The sequence below is a fragment of the Thunnus maccoyii genome, chromosome 2 (assembly GCF_910596095.1).
Source record: "Thunnus maccoyii chromosome 2, fThuMac1.1, whole genome shotgun sequence".
Lineage (NCBI taxonomy): Eukaryota > Metazoa > Chordata > Actinopteri > Scombriformes > Scombridae > Thunnus > Thunnus maccoyii.
The window spans coordinates 746,489-764,489 of record NC_056534.1 but is presented as its reverse complement, the minus strand read 5'-3'; the positions used below and the strand labels follow the sequence as shown (position 1 = coordinate 764,489).

At 43.3% G+C, this 18,001-nt stretch overlaps 3 protein-coding genes and 1 long non-coding RNA gene across 4 annotated transcripts in view; 3 read left to right on the top strand and 1 right to left on the bottom strand.

The window, feature by feature from the left end:
* Window positions 1–18,001, bottom strand: part of LOC121912524 (NACHT, LRR and PYD domains-containing protein 12-like) — a 203,536-nt gene that overhangs the window by 166,596 nt on the left and 18,939 nt on the right. Inside the window, exons 5-6 of the mRNA XM_042434681.1 lie at window positions 15,862–16,035; window positions 14,448–14,621 (exon numbers count right to left, since the gene is read on the bottom strand). Of these exons, the coding sequence (XP_042290615.1) occupies window positions 14,448–14,621; window positions 15,862–16,035 (348 nt within the window). The remainder of the gene's footprint in view (window positions 1–14,447; window positions 14,622–15,861; window positions 16,036–18,001) is intronic.
* Window positions 1,028–2,537, top strand: LOC121906725 (protein PET117 homolog, mitochondrial). The gene is made up of 3 exons (XM_042425758.1): window positions 1,028–1,254; window positions 1,951–2,101; window positions 2,447–2,537. The coding sequence occupies exons 1-3, from the start codon at window positions 1,159–1,161 to the stop codon at window positions 2,452–2,454; spliced, it is 255 nt and encodes an 84-aa protein (XP_042281692.1). The 5' UTR covers window positions 1,028–1,158; the 3' UTR covers window positions 2,455–2,537.
* kat14 (lysine acetyltransferase 14) lies at window positions 2,472–11,157 on the top strand. The gene is made up of 10 exons (XM_042425604.1): window positions 2,472–2,730; window positions 4,171–4,292; window positions 5,304–5,425; window positions 6,666–6,838; window positions 7,091–7,525; window positions 7,633–8,225; window positions 9,174–9,307; window positions 9,562–9,737; window positions 9,849–10,039; window positions 10,439–11,157. The coding sequence occupies exons 1-10, from the start codon at window positions 2,472–2,474 to the stop codon at window positions 10,610–10,612; spliced, it is 2,379 nt and encodes a 792-aa protein (XP_042281538.1). The 3' UTR covers window positions 10,613–11,157.
* Window positions 12,304–14,068, top strand: LOC121906738. The gene is made up of 3 exons (XR_006098730.1): window positions 12,304–12,314; window positions 12,972–12,973; window positions 13,896–14,068. It is a non-coding gene; the product is annotated as an uncharacterized LOC121906738 (long non-coding RNA).

The window sequence follows — 18,001 nt, the reverse complement described above, 5'->3', positions numbered from 1 at the left end:
TTAGTGTTTTATTGTTTAATTTAATTAATTGTTTAACAACATATTTCCATCACAGAAGTGTTTCTAAAACTATCATTTCAGTCTCCTCACTTCCATCTCACATCTCGCTCCTTCAAATAAATAAACAAACAAACAAACAAACAAACAAATAAATAAATAAATAAATACAGCTCTTTCTCTGTCCTCTAACAGGACTGTAGATGTTTGTTTGGGAGCGTTGCATCAGATGACATCTGTTATTTCTCTTGAGTTAACAAGAGTCAGATGACTGTAATGTTATTTTGTTACAAAAAAAAATATTATTTCTGTAATAAAAGTTAAAAGAAAAAATCAGATGAAGATTTGACACAATGGATAATATAACAAGCTTTTAAAATACAACACATTGTTAAAGATGAAACCAGTGGTTTCCAACCTTTTTGTCTTTTGACGTCTTACAAAAAGCAGTGTGTAGTCGGGGTCACATTTCACATGTCTATGAGTTGTTAACAGCTCCACCAAATAGTGATTTTTCCCTCTAAACTTCTCACATGCTTTCATTTCAATAAATGTTCAAATGATCCAATATTTCAGCAAAAATCAAAGATTAGAGAAAAAGTCCAAAAACTGAAAACAGATTTGTGTATCAGAACTTTGTTTTTTCTTCTTTCCTCTCCCATTAATCATCTCACCACCCCTCAGATTTATCTGCTGACCCTTTGGAGGGGCCCCACCCCTAGGTTGGGAACCACTGGACTAAACTAGCTAACTGTATATAAAGTAGTGTAAACTAGCTCCACCTCCAGCAGCTACAACAGTAACATGCTGCTCTAACACTGATGCTTCACTATTAATAATCTAATGATGTCATATATAATAATATATCAGTCAGAGGGACCAAACCACTACTTTTACTGCAATACTTTAACTACATCAAGCTCATAATACTTATGTACTTTTACTGCAGTAAAGTATCGGAGTACTTCTTCCGCCGCTGTAGCATCGTGGTGTAGTTGCAGGTCTCTACCAGAGGAGGCGCTGAGGAAACAGTTTGGATGTTAAACCTCCTGAAGAAGAAGAAGAGGAAAAGAAGACGAAGAAGAGCTGCTCTTGTAATACATCCATGCTGAGCAGCGGAGCTAGTTAGCTTCTGGCTAACGTGCAGCTGGATCTAGCGGGATGTCTGCAGCCTCTAAAGTTGTTCTGGGAGTGTCTGTGGTTCTGACTCTGAGTATCGTGTCCGGCGTTCACCTCAAACAGACCTGGGACCGACAGGTAACTCGGACCGGACCGAGCCGGTCCAGCAGCAAGGTTAACAGTTAGCTAACAGTTAGCAGGTCGGGGTAGCGGGGTCACAGGAACTTGACGGGCTGTTGTACCGTTTAAACCTGCCGGTGTTCGGTGTTTAACGGACAAACTGCGGCTTCAACACGCTCACTGAGCTACCAGCTAACAGCAGCTGCTGGATGAAAACCTGCAACCTGGTGTAGAGTCTGTAGAGCTGCAACTGATTATTCTCATTATCGATTATCTCCTCAATTAATCAATTAGATGTTTGGACCATAAAATGTCCAATGAAACGTGTTGATCAGTGTTTCCCAAAGATGAAGTTCTCAAAATCTTGTTTTGTCCACAAAGATCATCAGTTTACTGTCAGAGAGACTAAAGAAACCAGAAAATATTCACATTAAGAAGCTGGACTTTTTTTCTTATGGATTTAAAAACGATTAATTGATTGATTGATTGATTGATAAAAGTCTTTAAAAATAAGTTGAAATTTTATTTAATAAAGGTTATAAATGGAACTCAAGTACAGTGTTTTCTTTTTTTATAGAAAAGGAGCTTGTAAGTACTTTTGGCCGGTAGTGATGTAATGACGAAGGTATTACAAACCTTCAGGTGAATCAGCTCCAGGTCAGCTGTAGAAACTGGTCGTTGTTCAGAGTCTGAACTTCGGTTCGTGTCCTCCAGCGTCTCCACGAGGGCGTCGTCAGAGATCTGGAGCGGCTGGAGAGGAAGAAGGAGAACCTGAGGCTGCTGGAGGAGCAGAGGACGCTGACCATACAGCTGGAGGAGGAGAGACGACGCTCCGCCCACAGGACAGCACTCGCCACTGAACCAGGTAACACACCGCCTGACACACCTGGTCACTCACAGACGGACACACACATCAGTTACTGCAGCTTTAAAGAGCAGTGATACTGATCTGTAGTGTTAATAGTGTAGAATCAGCAGGTCTTCTGTTGCTGCATGACCTCTGCTGACCTTTACTGTTACTGACCCCCCCAGGTGAGTGTTCAGATGTGACTGAGTCAGACCAGAGTGGAAAATTATATTCAGCTAAGCGGAACATGATTCAGTTATAAACAGGCTTTACATACACACAGTGACTTCCAGGCCTCGATAAAGACATGTGGAAGCAGAGAGCGCTCTGTATCGCCGACTGACCAGCTGTGTACCTGTACAGGTGAGTGACAGTGACGAGCTCAGAAATGGACAGCAGCGGCGAGCAGCTGGGCGGCGGCGAGGACGAGGCGGCCTGTACGTCGGCCTCAGAGGGTCTGGAGGAGGGCGAGGTGGAGGGAGAGACGCTGCTGATCGTGGAGTCGGAGGACCAGGGCTCGGTGGATCTGTCACATGACCAGAGCGGAGACTCGCTGACCAGCGACGTGGGCGATGAGGCCGACGGGGGCTGGGCCTGCGAGGACATGTCCTTCTACTGCGACCGCTGCCACAAGTGGATCCCTGCAGGTCAGAATCACCGTCACTCTATTAATATTATTTGTGTTGTTATTGTCAGTGACTGACTGGTTATTTAAGAAAAATATCGTCTTCTATTGGGACGAAAACAGAACGCAGCAGAGTTTCTCTGGATGTTTTGAGGTGTTAAAGACTGTGTGTCCTACACAGTCACGACCTTTACAGTGTCAAAAAATAAATAATAATTTGACAAACAAGTGTCCATTAAAATAACAATTTTATACCAAGATGGACAAAAAGATGAAAAATAAAGACTGTGACAGATGATGGTGTTTATTTTGTAGGCCTGGGAGGATATGCTGATCTCCCAGTTCGATACTATCACAATACTTGAGTGCCGATTTGATTCAGAATCAATTTTCAGTTGAATTAATAGAAAGGAGGCTTATTTCCAGTCTCTTGCTCCAGTATTGTGTGTGTTAAACCATTCGCTGGTGTCCTCAGTCCAGTGAAATACAATATGAAACAGAACTGGCAGATAAGAAACGTGGGCCACAGCTTTTTATTTTAAAAAGTTAACTGAATGAATTAATGAATTAATTAATGTGAAGCATCTTACAGTCTCCTGCCTGTATGAGAATAACAGACTGAGGAGGAGGAGGAGGAGGGATGCTCCACTGTGTTATTAACATCATGTCTCCAGCAGTGGAGAGCAGCCTCTCTGCTCCACTGTGTTATTAACATCATGTCTCCAGCAGTAGAGAGCAGCCTCTCTGCTCTGCTGTGTTATTAACATCATGTCTCCAGCAGTGGAGAGCAGCCTCTCTGCTCCACTGTGTTATTAACATCATGTCTCCAGCAGTGGAGAGCAGCCTGTTGTCCAACACGCTGAGCAGCCACAGGTTTCTGAGGTCAAACAGACTGTTCAGAGTTATTTTCTTCACCTCAGAGTTGGTTAGAGTTGTTTAATGCTGCAGTGTGTGTTGGTCGGCTGTTCTCGTTTGTTACTGCTGATCGCTGCTCCGCTAACGTTAGTCTCTGAGTGACGGCTTAGAAAGTTCACAATAAACTACACATCATCTCGCAAAGGTAATTATTTAGTTATTAAATCAGAAAATGCTTTCAGTCGCTGCATTTTTTGAAGATGAACTACGAGGTAATGCTAGCAGGTGCTGCGTTGCACACAGGTGAGTTCTGTCAACATCACATGACAGAATTTTCAACAAAGGCGGCGGCCAGTAATACAAAGTTTTACAAGTAAGGAAAACCCTGCACAGTCTTGACTATGTGGTATCATGTTTTTCCAACAAGCCTGCTCACAGTCCATCGATACTAAAGGAAGAAATATTGAATATTGATCAGGTTCATCTCCAAATAGGAATGAATGAATCACATCCCTGGTCAGACGTTAAGTGAATGAAACTAAAATATAAAATTATTGAATATATCGGTTCCATGTGTATTATTTATTGTGTGTGTGTGTGTGTTCAGCTCAGCTCCGCGGCGAGCAGCCGAGCTACCTGAAAGGAGACAACTTCTTCAAGTTCGTTTGCTGCGACTGCTCCGAGGACGGCAAGGAGAGCTTTGAGAGGATGAGACTCACCTGGCAGCAGGTACGCACAACAACCACACACTGATTCATTGTTTCTGTCTATCAAAGGTTTTTATTGAATATCAATCAGCAACAACACAAATACATTAATAATTATTATAAAATTGTTATTATTTTTCTATTAACCAAGACCCTCAAGACACAAACACACCAACAGACTGAAAGACCAACCAAGAAGATTGGAAATGAAAATAAGATAAAAACATATAAAGTTGAGAATTACATTTTGAAAATGTTTTGAATTCTGTAAAATTATTCATTAAATGAATAAAAAACAAACAAATAATAAATAAATGAAGAGGGGAATAATAATTAGTCAAGGGAAAAACAAAACAGGGCTCCCACTTTATAGAACATACTCACTGCAAACGTTTTAAACAAAATATAAAAGCTGAAAACATCAACTGAGTCATTGGAGACATTTCTGCAGGATGAACCTGATCTTTGCTACCTTTAAAGAGAAATCCAAATTAACTGGGTCTCAGCCTCCTGCTGGAGGGAAACGGGTCGGTTTTGATAGACCATGCATATATTTTTTTGGTCGTGTTCATATTTTCAGCCTTTTTGGAAAGAAGTGGGTCATTTAGTTTCAGAAATTCTTTTTTGTGCCCGGGAAATATTCCCAAAAGTCTGACACAGAGTTTCACAGCTGCAGTTAATAAGACAATTACAAAATGGTGGCTGCAGAGGAACCCTCCCTTCACTGCCTTCTAATCAATATAATCAATTTGATCAATGGAAAAAGTCACATTTGCCCTTCCACTTCAGAGGGAGAAGGGTGATATATACTGGATGTTATAATCATCCAGACTTTTAAAAATGTTTCTTTTTTTATGTCTTCTAAGAACTTTATGAACTGTTACTGTGCTTTTTCTTCTGTTGATGCTGTTTTGTCTCTGTCTGTTCTGCATCCACACAAAAAATAAAAACAAGTATTAAAAACATTGTTTTTAACCTTATAGTCATTATGCCGACAATAATATTATGTGTTTTTAAAAACTTGCTGTCTCAGGTGGTGATGTTGGCCATGTACAATCTGTCTCTGGAGGGGACGGGACGACAGGGCTACTTCAGGTGGAAGGAGGACATCTGCGCTTTCATTGGCCGACACTGGAACTTCCTGTTGGGAACAAGGTCACTTTTATACATACTGTGATGTGTTTGAAAACGTTAAAATGGGAGAAATATTCTAGTTTTTGTCAGTACACGTGCAGCTGCATTCTGGACCAGCTGGAGAGTCTTTAGAGACTTGTTAGAGTAGCCTGATAATAAGGAATTGCAATAAGAAGTAACAAATGCGATGCGTCATGGAGGATTTATCATTAACATGTAGAAACTGAAATTAGTCTAAATAGGACCTAAACCAGCTTAATGCAGTTCCTTTAATGCCAATTATATGTTCTAGTCTCTTCAATAGGATTTGATGGTCAATTGTGTTGAATGCGGCACTAAGATCTAACAGGACAAGTATAGAGACAAATCCTTTGTCTGATGCAGTTAGGAGGTCATTAGTGACTTTCACCAGTGCTGTCTCTGTGCTATGATGCCTCTAAATCCTGACTGAAAATCCTCAAATAAACTATTGTTATGTAGAAAGTAACATAACTGATTAGAGACTGCTTTCTCAAGGATCTTAGAGAGAAATGGAAGGTTAGATATAGGTCTATAATTGGCTAAAACACCTGAATCAAGAGTAGGCTTCTTAAGAAGAGGTTTAATTACAGCTACTTTAAAGGACTGTGGTACATAGCCTGTTACTAAAGACAGATTGATCATATCTAGTAAAGAAGCGCTAACTAAGGGTAAGACTTCCTTAAGCAGCCTAGTTGGGATGGGATCTAAGAGACAGGATGATGGTTTAGCTGAACAAATCATTGAAGTTGATGTAATCGTAAACAAATTATTTTATTTTATAAAAAGCAAGTTATGCATCTGCTTTCTTAGTTTTGGCGAAGAAAAATACTGATTCACAATAAATAAGGAGGAAAAAAAAGAGTCATTGAGAACCAATGCTTGAGGACATCGTGGTGGATATTCACATTTAAGAGGCTGGAATTAGAGAATTTGAACTTTTTTTCTTAAAAGTGACTCAAAATGATTAGCAAATTGTCAAACTAGTTGGCGATTCACTTTGAAAGCTGGCAAGTAATCGATTAATCAACTAATCATTGCAGCTCTAAAATCAACCCACTCAAACATCTGTAATACGGTTTGTTGCCTACCTGACAGGCTCCTCGTACCTTTGACCCCCGTTGGTCCCTAGAAGATAAACTGCTGCTCTTGTTCAGTGTGTTCTGTCTGGATGAACCCCTCGTCTTTGGTCCAGAAGCTGATGAGGTTTTGTTTGAACCAGTGACTCTCTCTCTCTCTGCAGGAAGAAGACGTCGACATGGTGGAGTACGGTGGCCGGCTGCCTGTCAGTGGGCAGTCCTACCTTCTTCCGGTCAGGAGCGCAGGAGTTTGGTGAGCCTGGCTGGTGGAAGTTGGTCCAGAACCGACCTCCGACTCTGCGGCCAGAGGCGGACAAATCCACCACAAAGACCAAAGGTAACCACTGCCTGCAGTCCACCAGGAGCACCCTGATCTGATTTCTTTATTCGTTCTTTGGGACATACGTTGGAGTAAATGGATTATTAAACTAATTTGACAGTAGTTCTTTGGGTCACAGAGCATACCAAACTAAACATCCTGTACCAAACGGTTCAGGACGAATACACATATTGTGACACCCCTACTACAAAGGTTTCAGGTGACCCCTGCAGATGAATGAATCTTGGTGAATATTCTGTTTACCTGCAGCCTCCAAACCTGCAGTGGACCCAATCATCACTGTGGATGGCCTGAGGAAGCGCGGAGCCCGAAACCCCGTAGAGAACGCCATGCAGCTGAAGGAGAAGCGTTCGCGTACTCAGGAGGCCAAAGACATCCGGCGGGCTCAGAAGGAGGCGGTGGGAGGCTACACCGACCGCAGCGCCTCCTCCACGCCGGTCAAACTGGGTGGAGGTCGTGGTGGGAGTGCCGCACGTCGGTCGGACCTCGTTCTGGAAAAAGGTGAAGTCATTGATTTCTCCTCGCTCAGCTCCTCAGACCGGACTCCGCTCACCAGCCCATCGCCATCACCTTCACCTGACTTCTCCGCCCCGGGCACACCGGCCTCTCACTCAGCCACGCCCAGCCTGCTGTCAGAGGCGGACCTTATCCCGGATGCCATGCCTCCACAGGCTCTATTCCATGGTGAGTTAAATCCAATTCCTCTTCAGTAAATTAATCGCTTGTGAGTTTTGAGATGAGTTGACATGATATAAATGATGCCATGTCCTCTTTGCTGCTTGGACCTCCAGATGATGAGGAGATGGAGGCGGAGGGGATGATTGACCCGGGGATGGAGTACATCCCTCCCCCCAGTGCCAACCTCGTTGCTCGCAAGAAGCTCCGCCCAGCTCCTCCACACATTAAACGTGAAGCTGACAGCGAGGACGATGAAGGCCGCGAGCGTGAGGAATACTTTGAGGAGCCAATGGGGCGTGGCGAGGGACCATCTCTCTCCACTGGGGGTTGTGTTGGTGCTGCAGGGCCCGAGAGGAGGAGAATAACTCATTCTGAGAAAGCAGACGGACCTGGCGGCGTCTCCCAGAGTCCTCGGTACTCCCCCCTCAGCCTGTATGAGGAGAGGATGCTGCTGCGCCGGCTGGACGCCTGCCCCCTGGCCTTGGCCGTCACCCCGCAGGCCAAACGCCTCCACAGGAAGCTGCTCGTCCGCCAGGCCAAGAGGCAGAGAGGGCTCCCCCTGCTGGACATCGACCGGGCAGTCAGTGCCACCCTCAGCCTGGTGGGAGGCATTTATTGCGCCCAGGAGGCGGGGGCACTGATGGGAGGAGTCATGGGGAAATACTGCACCAACAGCCAGGAGCTGCGGATCCTTGATCGCTTCCAGGTACCTTCCGAAATTCATCTGAGTAGTCGTTTTGTCTGCAAAAGATCAATGAAAAATGCCAATCACAGGACAGGAAAGCTCATGATGATATCTTTAAATGTCGTTTTGTCCAAAACACAAAGATACTCAGTTTACAGTGATTTTAAAAGAGTTAAGAGGTAAACCCTGATACAGGAGAAGCTGCAACCAGACGATGTTTGGCATGACAGCTGCGCTCAAACCTCCATCAGTCACCGCAGCAGTTTCTGATGGAAGACGCTAATGTACGTTTTCATCTGTGATTTCACTCCCAGTTGTAGCTGCTGGTTACCAGCTGGTTTTGGCTGGTTTACCTCCATTACGGCTCCTGGGTTCACTCAGCTCTCAGTGGCGGGATCACTGTCAGTCAAGTTGAGGGGGCGTGTCCCGCAGCCATCATCTCTCTGCTGAGTCTACTGCGCAGACTCTTGTTGCAAATGACGTCACACAAGCAAGATGGCTGCTCCTGAAAACGCCATATTTTAGCTTCACTTTGCTGAGCAGTAGGGAGTGGAGACGTCGTCCATCTTTACATAAAGTCTGTGGTCGATCCAGAAGTCAGACTAGTTGTTTACTTGATACAAAACGTTGCAATACAAGTTTTAAATGCTGGAATCACAACTCATTTTTTAATTTTTTTAGCAACATTTTGAGCAAATGCAGGTCTTCCTTGGGCCTGAAGTTGGTCAGAGTTGCTCATAATGTCAATACAATTTGACCTCTGTTTACGGCTAAATGAACATATACTACAGTGTTTATGTAGATCAACAACAGATGAATGTTCCAGTTGTCCAAACTGTCTTTTGTAAATATTTAACAGCTTTGGTTTCAGTTTTATGACTACTCGCATTTTGTTGGGGAATCTGAAACCTTGACAGGACCCACTTATAAAGATTATTCATACATAAATGTGTGTTTCTGTGTGCGCAGACCAAACTTTCCAGCAGGAGAGGCATCCAGCATCAAACTGTGTCCTTCTGGCATCGGCTAATGGGAGCAGAAGGCAGTTTGGACCAGAGCATCAAAAGTCCGTATACCTCCCGCATCCTGAAACCCTTCATCAGGTAAAGAGGTTCCTGAAACACTCCAGATGGATGGATTCTATCATTCAGAAAGCACATTGAACAAGTTTCAACAGTCAGTGGTAAAACACCAGATCTCAGCTGGACACACAGATCTTTATAGTAGTATCTATCTATTACAGTAGTAGTGGTAGTAGAAGTACAGTAGTAGTAGTACAGTAGTAGTACAGTAGAAGTAGCAGTAATACTTGTAGTATTAGTAGTGGTACAGAAGTAGAACTGTATTTGTGTTTCAGGAGAGATTACGAGAACCGTCCGGTGAAGCTGAGGCTGCTGGCAGAGATCAGAGCTTACCCTCACAGGAAGGATCCTGACTGGGTCCCTGAACCTGATGCCCCCATCGACTACTGCTACGTCCGACCAAACCACATCCCCTCCGTCAACGCCATGTGTCACGACAGCTTCTGGCCAGGTAGCACCGGCTAACACGCAGCTCTGACTTCCCTACATATGAAACCCTCCCTCCATGAATCTGTGTCTCCAAAGCCAAAGCCAAAGCTTTTGTGTTCCTTCCGTCCTGCAGGTGTGGACCTGTCAGAGTGTCTGCAGTACCCAGACTTCAGCGTGGTCGTCCTCTATAAGAAGGTGGTGGTCGGCTTTGGCTTCATGGTGCCAGATGTGAAGTACAACGAGGCCTACATCTCCTTCCTGCTGGTCCATCCTGAGTGGAGGAGAGCTGGCATTGGCACCTTCATGATCTACCATCTCATCCAGGTCTGTGAGGGCAGAATGACTAGTGAACACAAAAACACCAATATGGCAACTAAGTGATCAGTATCTTAACAGGTGACTCCACAAAATACGCTCGATCAGAAAAAACTCCTCCAGGTGATTCCAGTATCACAGAGCTGTGACCCTAACCCTCATTGTTTTTACTGTTTACTGCACATGTGTTCTGTCTTATTGGCTTGTCAATCAGTAGTAGTAGTGGTATTACTACAGTAGTGTCTGTAAATCAGTGTGAATTGTATTCAGCTGTATGAAAGCTGCTCTACAGACACAGTTTGAGTGACTGAAAATGAAATTGTATCATAATAGCTTCCTGTTCAGATTCAAGTTTCAGGATTCAGACGTGTGACTTTCTGCTGACGCGTCCGTCCTGTGTGTTTTCAGACCTGCATGGGGAAAGACGTCACGCTGCACGTGTCAGCCAGTAATGCCGCTATGCTGCTGTACCAGAAGTTTGGCTTCAAAGCGGAGGAGTACATCCTGGACTTTTATGATAAATACTATCCTGTGGACAGCACAGAGTGCCGCCACGCCTTCTTCCTCCGACTGCGACGCTGAGACGGCAACGCCACCGTCACCTGAGTTCACCTGCAGGACCTGCCAACGTCCTGTCGGTGATGAGTAGACACCGTTTTAACCGTTCTGCTGCTCCACTGCAGCACAACACCTTGCTCAGAGGCACCTGGACTGTCGGTGCAGAGGGATGAGACGTTCTCTCTGCTCAGTTTGTCAAAGTCAGTCCAGAGATTCAACCAACAACTGTTCAGTTACGAACGTCCGTCTGCAAGAATCCGACAGTACTGACTGAAACAAACTTCACTGTATTTTTGTTAAATTTGTGACTGTTGGTGCTTTCAAACGACATTAACAACCAAGAATTGAAGACAAACAACAGTTAGAAATGTCACTCAGCTGTAATGTAGTTCTTCAAAATCAGAAGAAAGACTGGAACGACCAAAATCCTCGAAGACATCTAGTTCAGTACGATATCAGAGTTCAGTTCTGCTGTCTATAAATGTCTCAACTGATGACATGACCTGTTAATTTTTGTCTCATTTGCTTCAGTTTTTCCTCTACTGTTGTATAAAGTTCATCTAAGTAAAGTTGTCTGGTTGTTTTTATTTCACTCATTCATTCAGTCAGCAGACTGCAGGTTGTCCAGCAGGGGAGCTGTAACACATCAGCAGCAGTTAAGACCTAAAAACATTATAAAATAGTGTGCAAATATGTATTATATGTTACATTTATTAGCATGAAAGATTTAATACACAAACTCATATTGTAAAATACTAGTTTATTTTTGTCAAAGCTACACAGAACAAGAACAAGATCTGAAGAAACACTGTACAGACTGTCACCTGTTTCACACACAAGTTTGCAGAATACACGTCTAAAAATTAAAAAATATATCTGACTCTCAACTTCAGTCTGACAGCAGGACAGACGTCATTTCACCAAAGTTGCAACATGAGATAATTTCCTCTCAAGTTAATTAACTAATCAATAGAATCAGCTGTTTATTTCTCCAGCCTAACGCAGGGTTAGCATGTATTTACATGCAGTATTACCATGGTGGATTTGTGTTTTACATTTAGACCACAATAACAGCAGTAAACATATTTAATGTACATGTACAATTACATGTCACCTGTTGAACAACTACCTGTTTATTGTAGATTTACATACAAAAACATTTTCATATTTTGCTTCTGTTTGCAGGCGCAGGCGCTCAGTTTGGTCGGTAATGACGTCATCACGTTTCCAATAAAAGCAAAGTCTGTTTCAGTCAGAAAACATCCAGGTTCAGTTTGGGTTTTCCCAGTTTGCCCAGTTTGTCATGTCTCATCTGGATGGTGAGCAGGGACACCATTACGTTACAGCCGTAGCTCACCGCTACGTCATACGCCGTTTATATTAATCTTCATCAGCATTTATTATCGTATCTCTGCAGTATGAACCAAAGGAATAAACAGTGACACCTGCTGGCTTTAATAACACATGACAGCTGAGTGCTGATGAAAGAAACAGTCAATGAACAACAGCTGTCAGACTGAATGTGAGCTAAACACATTAAACTGACACTTTAAACAGTCCTGAAACTGTCAAATACCTTCAATCTACTATATGAAATTAGATATGAATTAACATGCACACACACACAAATAAATGAAGAAAACTAACATCAGCTACTGATCATCATGAACTTTATTCTCTACACAGGAACTAAATAAACACTCCAGAGAAAAACTAAATACTTCCTGTATGTCAGAAACACACAACAGCTCCTGGACTTCTCATCTCTAATGCTGTGTTCACATCATATGGGATGGATGGTAGAGGCGGGAAAGATTCCCATGTTTACAACTCGCCAGCGTTTATGTCACACAACAAATCAAGACGGCTGCATGATTACAAAGTTGGTGGAATGAGGCTCAAAAATACTGTTATTGACAATAATCCACCATATCCAGTAAATATCAGAGCTTTCAGCTTTTCCAATTCATAATTACCACTTGAATGTTAACCTGAATTCTATTTACAGTTCAGAATCTCATAATTAGCATAATTCCAATATGATATGAACGCAGCATAAAAGCAGCCAGACTCCAGCTGCTGAGCCTCAGCCTTCACCATTAGAGGTGTTCATTTAACCAGCCAATAGGAGGCCTGTTGTTCTGACCATCATTTGTCATGTGATCTCTAAATAAGTGAAGGAATCAGGTAAAACAGTTACTATGAAACTACTAGAAGAACTACAACTAAACATTGTGAAGATCCCATTCCCATTATCCCATTACAGTTCAAGCCTTTCTAATACACTAACAACAGAAAACAACAACAACTGGACTCAGTTTATCATTTGATTCATTTTACAAACAAACTGTCAATCATGTGGAAACCATGTTTACATTTACAGCAGTGAGAGATCACGTTGGTACTAAATACCATCAGCTGTGTGTGATCCTGTACAGACTGAACTATCTGGTCAGCAGTGAGAAAGTTTCTCTAACAGGAGGAGACTCTTCCTCCTACAGAGGATACAGAGACACAGAGGAATCAGGCCAGACTGTAAACCAAGCAGAGAGCTTCAGTGAATGTGGTGCTGAAGGTGTGGAGGTGGATCAGTGTGTCAGAGGAGACTCTTCCTACTCCAGATGACACAGAGATGCTGAGGCACCAAACCAGACCCTAAACCCAGCATACAGAGGCTGAGTGAATGTGGTGTTGAAGGTGTAGAGGTGGATCAGTGTGTCAGAGGAGACTCTGTAGAAGGACAGAGTGCCAGCAGGACAGTCCACATACACTGCTACTCTGTTAGAGACAGAGGAGGAGGAGGAGGAGGAGGGGGAGGGGATGGGTGTTCCCCTCTTATTGTGATGGACATAGTAATCATCATCAGAGCAAAGCAGACACCAGGACTGATCATTCCATCCAAACGCACATTCATCACTGTATCCTTTCCTGCTGATTCCTCTGTAACTCACTGATATATAAACTCCTCCTCTCCACTCGACCTCCCAGTAACAGCGACCAGTCAGAACATTTCTACACAGCACCTGAGCCCAGTCATCAAATCTATCTGGATGATCAGGATATGACTGAACCCCTGCCCCTGTCTCATATGTCACCTTCCTGTTGCTGTGAGACAATTTGAGGTTTATGTTCACTGTGTTTGGATCCAGTGTGAGTTGACAAAAATCTGATGGAGAGAATGAGACACAATACAGCTGCAGTTATTGGTCTATCATCTGTTTGATGATGACATCATCTTCATCCTCAGTAGGATGTGAATGAGCTCTGTTTTCATGAATGAAATGAAAAACACACTTACACCTCCAAGGACCTGGTGTCAACCATCGGACTCCAGCAGGCTGCAGCCTGAAAGGAGGAGGGGGGTCAGAGCAGCACGTTCTCTTTCAGCATGCAAACATGGACATGACATCACTCTAGAAAAAGCAGCTCTGATCCTCATCACACTGAAGTGCTTTGCTGCTCCTCTGCAACACAACTGTCAATCACATCACATGACGACTATCAACAGGAGCTACATTCAGCCAATCAAAAACCAGCGTCTCAAAGTCAAATCATGTGGACAATGACACTTCTCAGCCTCAGCAGTTTGTATTGTGAACAGATGACAGGACTGTTTGGACTGATTTACACTAACATGAAAATGATAAACCGCCTGTTTCTGTTTGTCTTTCCTCAACAATCTTTGGACGACTGACAAGTTATTTCCTCTCACACAGATGGAACATTCCTGCATGATGGTTACAGCTGACAATCAGCTGCAGTCTGAAGTGTTTGAGATGAGTTCACTGCAGCTTCCTGTTTTTCATTTAGTGTCCATCTGTCTGTCCATACCTGAGAGTGTCCACCTGTCTGTCCATACCTGAGAGTGCCCAGTCTCCAGTGTGGATCCTCCAGTCCAGCAGACAGCAGCTTCTCTCCTGATTCTCCTGGATGATTGTAGCTCAAGTCCAGCTCTCTCAGATGGGAGGGGTTGGAGCTCAGAGCTGAGGCCAGAGAAGCACAGCCTTCCTCTGTTATCAGACATCCTGACAGTCTGCAGACACACAAAATAACACACATGATCAGAGATCACTGCAGGACTGTTTGTGGAGTAAGTTTATACTGTCATCACCAATGTGTTTCTCTAATCTTTAGAGTTAAACTTAACACTCCTGTTGTTTTCCCGTGTCAAAATTGACCCGAGGCCAACAGGTGTCACTATATGCTGTCATCAAAAAAATTGAAATGGTTTCAAAACAGTATCCTGACTAAGTAATTATGGATCATTTTAACTATAGTTGAGATCAGAGAAAAATATGTTGATGGATTATGGCAGACTGGTATATGTAAAAGTTTAGTCAGGATGCTGTTTTAAAACCATTTAAATTTTTTTGATGACAGCACATAATGACACCTGTTGTCCCCCCAGGTCAAAATTGACCCAAGGACAACAGGAGGGTAAATACTTCCAGTTACTACTTCTCAATTCAAATGGCCAACCACTGTAAGGCTTGTACTGTAAGGCAGTTCCAGCTTCCTCTAACCTTAGTCAACATGATGTTAATGACTGTTAATTCTTCACTGCATAAGAGTAGGTCTAAATAAAAGAACAGTAAAAGAAGAAGCAGCCACAGTGAGCTGCTTAGATGAAGAGCTGCAGGTGACAGACTCTGACTACAATTTGTACGAACATCAAACCTCCAACATGTCACAGAAGTAAATGACTGTCTCAGATGCTCACAGTTGACTACTTGACAGGAATCCCAACTAATATGGCATATAGGGACTGAACGTTGTGGAAATAAAAGTAAAAACTAACAGTAAGGAAACATTTCTGACTCCTTCATATACTTTCAGTAATCATCCAGTTTTAGAAGGTTGTTTGAAAGAAAAGAAGAATTAAATGGTGGTTAAACACATAACAGCTGGGATGCACTGTTATATCACCATTGTGAGTAAAAATCACTATCATCCCAGCTCAGATACTGCTCTGAAATTAAAACAGTTGACTGTTACCAAAAACAGTTGACTGACTGCCTGTATGTGTTTTACTTTGGGCCAGTTACACAGTTCTTCACTCAGTTTTTGAATCTTAAAACTCCTCTCTGGTATTTCAGGTTCCAACAGCAGACACAGAACAAAACTAATAAAAATATGTTAATAGGAAGTTATTCAAGGGGTCTAAACACACAACTGGTCTGAAAATAGTTTGAGTAGTGAAAATATCCAGGTGTTTATCTAATCATATAAACAGTTTAAATGCTGATCAGTTAAGCAGGTTGATGCATCCTGACCTGAGAGTTTCCAGTGTACAGTTTGGACTCTCCAGTCCAGCAGACAGCAGCTTCAGTCCTGAATTCTGCAGGTTGTTGTTGCTCAAGTCAAGCTCTCTCAAACTAGAGGACTGGGAGCTGAGAACTGAGGACAGAGCTGCACAGCTTCTCTCTGAGAGGTTGCAGTCACTCAGTCTGGAGAACACATTTGGAAAAATACTTAATAAATAATTTATTTTTCTCCTCTCTTGAAAAAATCTCTTTGAATATCTTTTCAATAAATCAATCAACAAATAACTGTACTTACAGAGCTTTGTTGGAGGATTTGACCACTGGCATCAGCCTCAGAAGAGCCTCCTCTGAAGCAGAGTATTTCTTCAGGTCAAACATGTCCAGACCTTTTTCTGATGACAGTAAGATGAAGACCAGAGCTGACCACTGAGCAGGAGACAGTTTATTTGTGGAGAGACTTCCTGATCTCAGGTACTGTTGGATCTCCTCCACTAAAGAATGATCATTCAGTTCATTCAGACAGTGGAACAGATTGATGCTTCTCTCTGCAGACAGATTTTCACTGATCTTCTTCTTGATGTACTTGACTGTTTCCTGATTGGTCTGTGAGCTACTTCGTGTCTTTTTCAGCAAACCTCGGAGGAGAGTATGATTGGTCTGCAGTGAAAGACCCAGGAGGAAGCGGAGGAACAAGTCCAGGTGTCCATTTGGACTCTGCAAGGCCTCGTCCACAGCACTCTGGTACAAACATGTTGATTTGCCTCTGAACACTTCAGACAAGCAGGATGTTGTTTGTTTTTCTGCCAGCAGATTGACTCCAGAGTTCATGAATCTCAGATCGACATGAAGAGCAGCCAGAAACTCCTGAACACTCAGATGGACGAAGCAGAACACCTTGTCCTGGTACAGCCCTCTCTCCTCTTTAAAGACCTGTGTGAACACTCCTGAGTACACTGAGGCTGCTCTGATATTGATGCCACACTCTGTCAGGTCTGATTGATAGAAGATCAGGTTGCCTTTCTGCAGCTGCTCAAAAGCCAGTTTTCCCAGGGACTTAATCATCTTCCTGCTCTCTGGACTCCAGTGTGGATCTGTCTCAGCTCCTCCATCATACTTGACATTCTTCAGTTTGGACTGAACCACCAGGAAGTGGATGTACATCTCAGTCAGGGTCTTGGGCAGCTCTCCTCCCTCTCTGATTTTTAACACATCCTCCAGAACTGTAGCAGTGATCCAGCAGAAGACTGGCATGTGGCACATGATGTGGAGGCTTCTTGATGTCTTGATGTGTGAGATGATGGTGCTGGCCTGCTCCTCATCTCTGAATCTCTTCCTGAAGTACTCCTCCTTCTGTGGGTCAGTGAACCCTCTGACCTCTGTCACCATGTCAACACACTCAGGAGGGATCTGATTGGCTGCTGCTGGTCGTGTGGTTATCCAGAGGTGAGCAGAGGGAAGTAGTTCCCCCCTGATGAGGTTTGTCAGCAGCACATCCACTGAGGTGGACTCTGTAACATCAGTCAGGATCTCATTGTTGTGGAAGTCCAGAGGAAGTCGACACTCATCCAGACCATCAAAGATGAACACAACCTGGAACTCTTCAAACCTGCAGATTCCTGCTTCTTTGGTTTCAGTAAAGAAGTGATGAACAAGTTCCACCAAGCTGTACTTTTTCTTTCTCAGCACATTCAGCTCTCTGAAAGTGAATGGAAATGTGAACTGTATGTCCTGGTTGGCTTTGTCTTCAGCCCAGTCCAGAGTGAACTTCTGTGTTAAGACTGTTTTTCCAATGCCAGCCACTCCCTTTGTCATCACTGTTCTGATTGGTTCATCTCTTCCAGGTGAGGATTTAAAGATGTCTTCTTGTCTGATTGTTGTTTCTGGTCTGTGTGGTTTCCTGGATGCTGTTTCAATCTGTCTGACCTCATGTTCACCATTGACCTCTGCAGTCCCTCCCTCTGTGATGTAGAGCTCTGTGTAGATCTGATTCAGAAGGGTTGGATTTCCTGCTTTAGCAATCCCCTCAAACACACACTGGAACTTCTTCTTCAGGTTAGACTTGAGTTTACGTTGACACTTGCCAGCAAGAGTCCCTGAATGAACACACACAAAAACGGATCAATAAATGAAGTATAGAGTAAATATTTCA

Bases quoted from the DNA above. Each gene is read 5' to 3' on its own strand.
- kat14 (XM_042425604.1), top strand. From the start codon at position 2,472: ATGGACAGCAGCGGCGAGCAGCTGGGCGGCGGCGAGGACGAGGCGGCC. The intron at 6,839-7,090 runs GTAACCACTGCC...GTTTACCTGCAG, and splicing joins ATCCACCACAAAGACCAAAG to CCTCCAAACCTGCAGTGGAC. The intron at 7,526-7,632 runs GTGAGTTAAATC...TTGGACCTCCAG, and splicing joins TCCACAGGCTCTATTCCATG to ATGATGAGGAGATGGAGGCG.
- LOC121906725 (XM_042425758.1), top strand. From the start codon at position 1,159: ATGTCTGCAGCCTCTAAAGTTGTTCTGGGAGTGTCTGTGGTTCTGACT. The intron at 1,255-1,950 runs GTAACTCGGACC...CGTGTCCTCCAG, and splicing joins AACAGACCTGGGACCGACAG to CGTCTCCACGAGGGCGTCGT.